The sequence below is a fragment of the Ylistrum balloti genome, unplaced genomic scaffold (assembly GCF_031769215.1).
Source record: "Ylistrum balloti isolate Yb309-2 unplaced genomic scaffold, AGI_CSIRO_Ybal_v1 Utg369752, whole genome shotgun sequence".
Taxonomy (NCBI): Eukaryota; Metazoa; Mollusca; class Bivalvia; order Pectinida; family Pectinidae; genus Ylistrum; species Ylistrum balloti.
Window position 1 is genome coordinate 411302 of NW_026781955.1, and position 11246 is coordinate 422547.

The 11246-nt window shown below is 35.1% G+C and overlaps 1 protein-coding gene across 1 annotated transcript; it reads left to right on the forward strand.

Moving 5' to 3' along the window:
* The first annotated feature begins 206 nt into the window (after positions 1-206).
* LOC132543338 (peptidyl-glycine alpha-amidating monooxygenase A-like) lies at positions 207-9020 on the forward strand. The gene is made up of 10 exons (XM_060206829.1): positions 207-335; positions 2174-2337; positions 3963-4073; positions 4396-4468; positions 4893-5035; positions 5316-5393; positions 5929-6027; positions 6128-6237; positions 8519-8646; positions 8774-9020. Exons 1-10 carry the CDS (start codon positions 207-209, stop codon positions 8873-8875), a joined length of 1137 nt encoding a protein of 378 aa, XP_060062812.1. The 3' UTR covers positions 8876-9020.
* The last annotated feature ends 2226 nt before the right edge of the window (positions 9021-11246 follow it).

Here is an 11246-nt window from a genome sequence, read left to right on the forward strand (position 1 = left end):
AATACAACGGTGTTGATGATTTTAGAACTTAAGATATTGGACGTGTTCGTTATCAAGGAGGACACACACCTGTGAGGATACAAACAGGTGTACACGCATTGGTCCTAACATACGTTAGTCATGTAGTGATCACACAGGCACCTGTCTTCTCTCAGCTCAATACATCAACACTGATTACAAACCGAGTAAGAAACGGTATCTCCGGAATGGATCGTGTCGTTATAAGTGCCGTGTTATTTCTGGTGGTACTTGCCTATGGAGTAAGGGCACGACCCTCTCGGGGCTACGAGGAATACATATGGGAACACCTACCGGAATTACTGGACAGACTTCAGGTAATGAATAGACTCGTGCTTGATAAACATTGATATTCACGTCGACATACCAGCACTATATTTCATCATTAATAGTTCTAGATAGGTAATTTACAAAAATATTAGCCTTTTCTCATGTTTCTGTATAAATTTCGCTTATATATCACGAGAGTAATTGTAGAGACTCGTTTGGGAAGACCATATGTTATTGTCTTGTAGTTTCGCCCCAGGTCATCGCCATATTGTGACGTCGCTTTCTTCTCAAAACATGACCTGTCTTTTTATTATCTATTACCGCCTGCCATAAGGAGGGATGGCTTGATGTTCAGTTCATGGAATCAATTTCTCGTCAATAATATTTGATGATCAGCGAAAATTAAAAATACGTATCACACATGTAGATATAACTGGAAATAAAAAGAAATAATGACCGACTTGAAGAGTGAAAGCCATTAATACAATACAGCCGTTTATATATCGATATTTCTATATAGATTATATACCTCCTGTGGCAGATATATACGTATAAAGGTGGTGGATCCGAGGTGAAAATAGGTGGATTCCACATACAAATACTCGAAATCTATACCTGCAATTAAGTATCAATGAAGAAAATAGAAAAGGAAACAGATATCCATTTATAGTCGTCTACTTTCAAAAGTAGGCAGGTTAAAATGTGGTAATCGAAGTTCGCCTTAAAACACATAAATTTCAAAAAAAATTCTTTGGACCGATTCAAGTTGGTGAAATAAAGTAGTTTTACGCGGTAACCAGATCTCATCGCAGTATTCCAACTGGCTTTTAACTAAACTGATATATAATGACCTTATCACAGAAACATTTTTGATATGTTTGAATACAAGAACGCTTTAAAAATCCAAGCATTTGTATTGCTTTCGACACAACTTCTTTGACATGGTATGAAAAGTAAAAATTGTCAGAGATCCAGACTCCTAGGTCTTTAACATGAGTGACTTTGGATAAATTATGTCCCCCACCCATCATGTTAGAGTAGTGAAGACAAGAACGTTTTAAGGAGAAGCTTCTGGTACATTATTTGTCAATACTGACTTGTAAACGCCATTTTTAACACCAGTCAAACACTACCAATGTCGTCCTGTAATTGCTTACATATTTATATAGATGTTATTTTTTGCAAAATTTACTGTCATCAGCAAACATAAAGCAGGTGGAATGTTTCATATTTTGGGCGCATAAAAAACCTTGGGAGACACGGGAAAAACATTACACCACCCATATGTCGCTCCATTTACTGTTACTCTATGTCGCCTGTCGTTACGAAAACAGGTGAACTAGTTAAGAATGCTACCTTTAACACCGTAAGTATGTAGTTTGTACAATAATTTGTGACTGACTTTGTCGAACGCTTTAGAAAAATTAGTATACACAGCATGAACATCCATCTTTTTGTCAAGCCTTCAGACACAAACTCAGAAAGCATGTACGATTTGTAACTGTTGATCTATTAGGCATAAACCCAAGTTGCTAAAATCACAGGATTAATGAAGGATGAAAAGTGATAATCAACAGCTTTTTTCAGAAAGTTTGAACAGTAATGGCAATAATGACACTGGTCTATAGTTTTTAACACAGAGTCTGAGACCAGACTTAAACATAGGCATTGCATTTGCTTTTTTAAGACAATCAGGAAAAATACCATCGCGAAGTGTATCATAAAACATCTATATATTTAAGTATAACTGGATGTTGTGTATATATATAAAAAAATACATAAATTTGATTGGTGCGAATGGCAAACGAAGAAAATATATCTTGCATATCTCGTGTATATTGTTACATCGTTTAAGTATATATTTATTTTGGATGTCGATTTACAGCGCCTCGACTACGCCGACGAGCCCATTATAAATAGTCTAGAGCCCCGCGTCGTGCCTCATTGGCCTAATGGCGTCAAAGTTGGACAAGTAGGGGGTGTGGCAGTTGACCCTATCAACGGAGACGTACTAATTTTCCACCGAGGAGAGAGAGAATGGGGTTACAAGTGAGTACCATGTCATATCTAATTATATGAACAATTCTCTAGGATCTTGTGTCAGGGAATTTGTCTGGATATTAGTCGGGAATTACCTTACTTGTAACTAACAAATAAAGTTTTCAATGTAATGATTTGATAACATAAGTAGCAATTATGTGTAGATACATTTTTGGTAAATTTATTTCTTATTTCTCTTAAATAAACAAAGGTATCTTGAATATCCATTGATGGTATACAACATTCGAATTGTGATAATTAGTATGAAATACTTGTAGAAACTAGGGCGCTCTACATCGACAACCTGTGGTTTACAGGTGTACTGTCAAGTAAATCAGTGACGTCATCCTATGTAAACATAGGTAAATGTTTTCCATACTTTTTTTGTCACTTTTTACATCTGACCATGACAAAATAATTATCGACGAATTTGTTTCGTTCGCTAACTTGAGATATTAGTGAAATTATTCAAAAGGACAATAGTTGCTGATGTGTTGTCATGACAACAGTTACTGATGTGTTGTCATGACAATAGTTACTGATGTGTTGTCATGACTCCTGACCGTGGTCACTTTGTTATGACTATAATTCCTCTTGTTTATTATCGTTACTGGTTTGTAGAACATTTTTACATCTGATGTGAGTATGATGATTGATGTCCTATAAATATAGCGTCGATGTATTTATTGATGAAGGGGGAGACAGTAGACCATTTAGCTGAAATAAGCGAGGATATTCGACCTGTCTTTTTAATATTCCTTTCTTCTTTGATATGATTGGAAACATTGCCATGACTTGGAGACCACTGAAATAACGTATATTTCTAGAGCTACTTTTAAATGGACTTTAACACAACAACATATGGTTGGCTGAATTGTTGAAAAGGAACACAGCTATTTTCTGGTAGACTATAGATAAACATGTCATTAAATTGAAGCTGACACGTAATGTTAAAGCCCTAACTCTCTTGTACGTTTGACAGCGCACGGTATGAGTCACAGCTCCCGTGGGCCCGACTCTGTCAGAACGGAACCTCTAACACACTTGTTTTACGCCAGAGGGAACGGGGTTTGCTACCAATATTACTGAAGCGACATCGCTTTGTCCATAAACACTTTATCTAAATAGGAGCCACTTTACATAAACGTACATTCGAACCAATTTAATTTCATGTTTACTGTTTCCTTACCGAAATATTTCAAAACACAGAGAGGTTACAAATTGTGGTGGTGACCCTTTTCCTAAATGTGTCTTTGCCAGTCTCGTAGTGTTGTGATAACACCAGAATTACATTTTAGACTTGACTCCTGTCAGTGATATGCCCGTGTATCTAATAGGCTTGAGCTCTTACAGACGCCCTCCCACGCGAACAGCAATGCCAGAACAGCTCCAGCGGCTAGCACGCTCAACATTAGATTATGATGGAAAAATAGCTTCTCGTTTCTGTCTGGTAAATTGGATTGGCGTTTTGTGTGTGACACATTATCAAAGACTTGTACACATTACCTAGCAAGTTTTACACTGTAGTGTTTATAATTATCAAACAAGAAGTTAGTTAACATATGTAGAAGTTTTAAATGATTTATCGCCATCAATGATATTCTGGTACTTTGATTCTGCTATATATTTCACAGCTCTTTCGTCGGGGATGAATTCGCACCCGGCCAATCCACCATTAAGAATGACACTATCCTCCGTCTGGACAGAACAACAGGACAGATCCTGGACAGCTTCGGAGCTGACAGGTACTGTCTGATCGTCCGAGCGTTCAGAGATATCACTCTTCATACAAGTAGTACATTATCAGGCAATGTGTTGATAGTTTATGCAAAATTGAAAATGGTCAGAAAAAAAAGAAAACAATTGTTATTAAATTAAAATCTTTATCAAACATTTAGGGTGACAATTTCAGTAAAATGTAATTAAAGCGTGTGTGCTAAAGTTACATGTCCAGAAATATAAATGTAATATAACAGTTGTATAAAAAAAAAATGAAGGGAAAGAGTTTAAAGAGACATGCCTCGGGTCAGTTATGTCTCAAACTGAGTTTGTCTATCGCTTTCTTAGGTTTTATATGCCCCATGGACTGACTGTTGACAACGCCGGCAATATATGGGTGACAGATGTGGCTCTCCATCAGGTAAAATGTTTTGTCCAAGAAAATACCAACATGAATGGGAAACAGAAAATACCGATTTGAGTTGGAATGTGTTTTTGATTTATTTCAAACTGATAATTAATGTGTAAATGGTTGGAGTTTTTTAATAATAGATTGTTTAGTACACGTAATTCAATATGAACTTGTTTAATAATTTAATATGATTTTTTTAATAATTCAATATGAATCTGTGTAATTAATCAATATTAATTTGTTTAACATTTCAATCTGAATCTGTTTGATAATTCAATACGAATTATTTTCGTTTAAAATTTTCGTTAATAATATTTTGGTTGATATGTACATCTGACTTTGTGGTTTCAAAATAGGATACCGGAAAAATCCCTTAATGAAACCAGGTATAGCTTTATCATTATTTTCAGAAAATTTTCTCACTTTTTGACAGGTGATGATGTTCCCTAGGGGTAGTCATGAACCTTCAGACATTGTCTTGGGCACAGCTATGACTCCTGGAAGTGACGATGACCATTTTTGCAAACCGACAGACGTTGCTGTTGCATCTAATGGCGATTTCTTCGTGTCTGACGGGTATGGGAAGAAAGTTAATCAATGTTGGATGTTGGCTTATTAGATGTAATTATATTCCAGTCTTTGTTCCTAGTTGTTACTTCTATCTTATATTTGTATGGGTGTTTTTTTTTAATTATTTATTTATTTTATTTTTCAATTTTTTATTTTCATTTTTTTTTTTTTTAATTTTTCATTACTTTTTTCTTTATTTTTTCTTTATTTTCTTTTATTTATTGTTGTTTGCGTTTCTTTCCACAACATTTGTTCCTTCATTAACATCTCAGTCACTCTTCTTCAGCTATTGCAATGGCAGAATCATGAAATTTTCCAAGGATGGAAATCTCTTAAAGCAATGGGGAAAACGATCCACAGGTAAGCCCAATAAGCGTAACAGAAAAGATTATGAAAATAGAAACAGAAAAATTCATATAAAATATAGGTCTACAGACGAAGTATTTCACTCTACTAACCTTTAAGAAACAATTATAAAGCTGTGAATTAATGAAAGCTCTTTGGCAAGTGATTAATGTAGATTTTTTCACCACTGGTACTGCCTTTGTGTTGGCATGTCATGTATACATTACACGGCCGTAACTGTGTAAATATGCAATGCGTATTGTACGTACTGTTGTGTTATCATGGATCTTTTGTACGTTTAACATGGGATAATTTCTGTTTATGCAATTTATAAATCTTAGACTTTTATCAAGAATCTTATAATGAGACGATGTTTGTGGTATAGTAAATAATAAGAAAAAATATATTGTAAGAAAGTACAAACTGTATAAAGAATATACATTCAGAATTTAGTTGACTATTGTTTGACTTGAAATTTCGCACCTTTACCGACATCGGATACCGAGAGGGTGTGCTGCTGTTATGTTTTTTTTATACCATTCTATTTCAGTAAGTACTGGCCCGTTGAGTGAGGATGAGTTTTTTGTGCCACACAGCCTTGCTTTGATCGAGGCTAGAAATATTATCTGTGTAGCTGATCGAGAACATGGCAGGTAGGTAGTAGATCGAATTTATTTTTCGTTTTTTCTTGTCGTTTTTTCACAGATTACGAAAATTATTGGTTGTTTGAAAATATCTGATCTTGTCTTCCAGAATCCAATGCTTCTCAGCTGGAATGAACGGAACAGAAGCTGGACAGTTTGTACGCTCATTTGACAACAAAGAATTTGGGAAAGTGTTCGCTATTGCATATGACAACAACGGTATAACACTTTAATCAAAAGTAACCAATGCATGCTTTTTGGTCTATTGTATACACGTGAATCTATACTGTATATTGTATACACGTGTATCTATACTGTATATTGTATACACGTGTATCTATACTGTATATTGTATACACGTGTATATTGTATATTGTATACACGTGTATCTATACTGTATATTGTATACACGTGTATCTATACTGTATATTGTATACACGTGTATCTATACTGTATATTGTATACACGTGTATCTATACTGTATATTGTATACACGTGAATCTATACTGTATATTGTATACACGTGAATCTATACTGTATATTGTATACACGTGTATCTATACTGTATATTGTATACACGTGAATCTATACTGTATATTGTATACAAGTGTATCTATACTGTATATTGTATACAAGTGTATCTATACTGTATATTGTATACAAGTGTATCTATACTGTATATTGTATACACGTGTATCTATACTGTATATTGTATACAAGTGTATCTATACTGTATATTGTATACAGGTGTAACTGTACTACACGTGTATCTATACTGTATATTGTATACACGTGTATCTGTACTGTATATTGTATACACGTGTATCTTTACTGTATATTGTATACACGTGTATCTATACTGTATATTGTATACACGTGTATCTATACTGTATATTGTATACACGTGTATCTATACTGTATATTGTATACACGTGTATCTATACTGTATATTGTATACACGTGTATCTATACTGTATATTGTATACACGTGTATCTATACTGTATATTGTATACACATGTATCTATACTGTATATTGTATACACGTGTATCTATACTGTATATTGTATACACGTGTGTCTATACTGTATATTGTATACACGTGAATCTATACTGTATATTGTATACACGTGAATCTATACTGTATATTGTATACACGTGTATCTATACTGTATATTGTATACACGTGAATCTATACTGTATATTGTATACACGTGTATCTATACTGTATATTGTATACACGTGTGTCTATACTGTATATTGTATACACGTGTATCTATACTGTATATTGTATACACGTGTATCTATACTGTATATTGTATATACGTGTATATTAACGGTGTATTAATTAAACGTGTAGTTATCAGGAGCCACGTATGCTTTCTGTATTTTGTTTATTGACGTTCTTAGGGATTAGGGAGAAGATTTGATATTAAGAGGGTTTACGATGTGACATGTGTAAGTTAGAGTGGGACTTGTGTATTGTTCTCGGCATACATGAACCATTGTGTGATGTGACATGTGTAAGTTAGAGTGGGACTTGTGTATTGTTCTCGGTGTACATGAACCATTGTGTGATGTGACATGTGTAAGTTAGAGTGGGACTTGTGTATTGTTCTCGGCGTACATGAACCATTGTGTGATGTGACATGTGTAAGTTAGAGTGGGACTTGTGTATTGTTCTCGGCGTACATGAACCATTGTGTGACGTAACATGTATAAGTTAGGCTGGGACTTGTGTATTGTTCTCGGCATACATGAACCATTGTGTGATGTGACATGTATAAGTTAGAGTGGGACTTGTGTATTGTTCTCGGCGTACATGAACCATTGTGTGATGTGACATGTGTAAGTTAGAGTGGGACTTGTGTATTGTTCTCGGTGTACATGAACCATTGTGTGATGTGACATCTATAAGTTAGGCTGGGACTTGTGTGTTGTTCTCGGCGTGCATGAACCCATTGTGTGATGTGACATGTGTAAGTTAGAGTGGGACTTGTGTATTGTTCTCGGTGTACATGAACCATTGTGTGACGTAACATATATAAGTTAGAGTGGGACTTGTGTATTGTTCTCGGCGTACATGAACCTTTCTCCTTTATAAGCTAAAATGTGTACGTGATCATATTGTAAGTGTTGTATTTTATAGAAGATTGACAACAAAGTCTTAAAATTGGGAGGCAGTAATGATCAGGCCCCACTTGTATTAAACATCTCAACTTGAGATTTCCTCAAGTCGAGATTTTCCTCAGCTAATATCTCCTTGAAAATATCTTGTATGAAAATTCCTCAGGGAATTTCAGGACATCCTAGCCGATGACTTCCTCCTGTTCCTTGAGAAAATTTTATACAAGCCGTTTTTGAGGAGATATCAGCTGAGGAAAATCTCGACTTGAGGAAATCTCAAGTTGAGATGTTTTATAAAAGTGGGGCCAGGGGAGATAAGTTACAAATTGATGTTGTCAAATATAATATGTAATGTACACTCTATTAAACTTACAGGCCCTGAGGAGGCGATATACCTAGTAAGTGGACCAATTCCCAACGCTTATCTCTTCAAAATTAATCTGAATGGTCAGATTTTATACAGAACAGAACCACCGAACCGGATGTTGGGGGATAACTTTGAGGTAGGTATATAAAAAAGTAATCTAGGACACGTGATTAGCATCTATTCATCTGATTTGCTAATGGCGTCTGAAGTGTTTATTATCCGAGTAACATATCTTATATCATGTGGTAACTTTTTTTCTTTAGGGATTCGGACAGCCTCATGACATAGCAGTGTCACACGACGGCCGAGATATTTACACTGGAGAGATTGTTCCTAAACGGATCCTGAAGTTCCGGCAGATGTAGACATAAGTAAGGCCAGGAACCAGAGGGCGCTCAACACCATACTGGCAAAATGTACTTAAGTCAAGCGTAGTCACCTTGTCGACAAATTGTTCATATATTTATGTGTTTATTTATTGGTTACAAAAGTCAAAAAATCATATCAGAAAACAATAGAGGAAAAATATCACTTCAATTTATACATGCATTAGCGGTTAACCTTTTATATCTATTTTCTTAAATTGAATCCTACTATTGAAATGATACATTTATAAAATTCACGTATACAAACATTGGGTCATTCTAAATTTGTATTATCATTCAGCTTGAAATCGATTATTTCATGTTTTTATTGTTGATAAAGGTATGTTGTTATTTACGTCCATGTCCGTTCACATTCTATGTTTTCATATTGTGTCATCATATACCAACTTACAAATATAAATTACTTACATAGCACTTCTTTCATAATTAATATAACCGAAAGGATTTTCAATCGATACTATTCAAATGCTATCTGCCATAAAATTGTATTTGCAACATTATAAAACTTCTCCCATTTAAAACAGAAAGACAAAGCGTCGCTTCGAACTATTATTAATTAAACGTTTGATCTTTTAAAGCGTTAAGAAAGTTACTTAATTGTAGTTAATATTGATCATTGTTGGGTTTCGTTATAACATTTGTGATTTGTTTCAATAAAGATGAAAAAATCGCTCCTCGTTGTTTATATCGATATCTTGTTATGTAGCTGAGTAAATGGTTGTGGTAGTGTTTACCTTGCATATTTCGTCGCGGATGATTGCATTTATTTTCTTTCATGTTTTTTGTCCGTATAATGATGATTTTATTGGCTTTCTCCAAGGTATTATCTTCTGTCAGTTGTCTGACTTAGATATCGGCATTGAAGAAAATGATTAACACATTTGTCCCCAGTGACGTTGAATCTGGGCTAAGGTCATTTACATATGTACTTGAACAATAAATGTGCCTGCTACTGACCAAACAAGACAAATGACGTGAATCAAGGGTCATTTAGTTTGAAGACAAAAATGGTGCCGACGAAGATAACAGCCCAACCCAAGAGTGGTTTGTTCGTGATGTGACCTAGTAAACACGTTACCCACTTAGAATAAAAAGGTTCAGTGACAAAAATAAATTATTAAAAGTAGCCAACACCAAACAGCTTCATATATACACCCTTATTTAATGAATTTCGTCAAATATCACCAATCATTATCGGAAAAATAAATTTATGTAAGTATTTATGAAAAGCGTATAAATCTGACAAATCATCATGGAACACGGTCTTTGTTTTCCTGTGTGGTGGCCAACGTTTTAGCAGTTTTGTTTAGCAAGAAAGTTATGTATCTGTATTTCAGGAATCAACACAAAGTAATCACTGCACGTGACCAGAGATAAATTGATCTCTATAAAATATGTACAAACCTTACCAGTAAGCACAAACAAAAGGAAAGTTCCTATTTATACTGAGTATAAACAGCTTGGTGGAGAGTCAGCACAAACAAAAGGAAAGTTCCTATTTATACCGAGTATAAACAGCTTGGTGGAGAGTCAGCACAAACAAAAGGAAAGTTCCTATTTATACCGAGTATAAACAGCTTGGTGGAGAGTCAGCACAAACAAAAGGAAAGTTCCTATTTATACCGAGTATAAACAGCTTGGTGGAGAGTCAGCACAAACAAAAGGAAAGTTCCTATTTATACCGAGTATAAACAGCTTGGTGGAGAGTCAGCACAAACAAAAGGAAAGTTCCTATTTATACCGAGTATAAACAGCTTGGTGGAGAGTCAGCACAAACAAAAGGAAAGTTCCTATTTATACCGAGTATAAACAGCTTGGTGGAGAGTCAGCACAAACAAAAGGAAAGTTCCTATTTATACCGAGTATAAACAGCTTGGTGGAGAGTCAGCACAAACAAAAGGAAAGTTCCTATTTATACTGAGTATAAACAGCTTGGTGGAGAGTCAGCACAAACAAAAGGAAAGTTCCTATTTATACTGAGTATAAACAGCTTGGTGGAGAGTCAGCACAAACAAAAGGAAAGTTCCTATTTATACTGAGTATAAACAGCTTGGTGGAGAGTCAGCACAAACAAAAGGAAAGTTCCTATTTATACTGAGTATAAACAGCTTGGTGGAGAGTCAACACAAACAAAAGGAAAGTTCCTATTTATACTGAGTATAAACAGCTTGGTGGACGGATCTGCACAGACCAAAGACAGGATTGTCCCTTTTATACTGAGTATAAACAGCTTGGTGGAGAGTCGGGTCTGCACAGACCAAAAAGACAGGATTGTCCCTTTTATACTCGGTATAAACAGCTTGGTGGACGGATCTGCACAGACCAAAGACAGGATTGTCCCTTTTATACT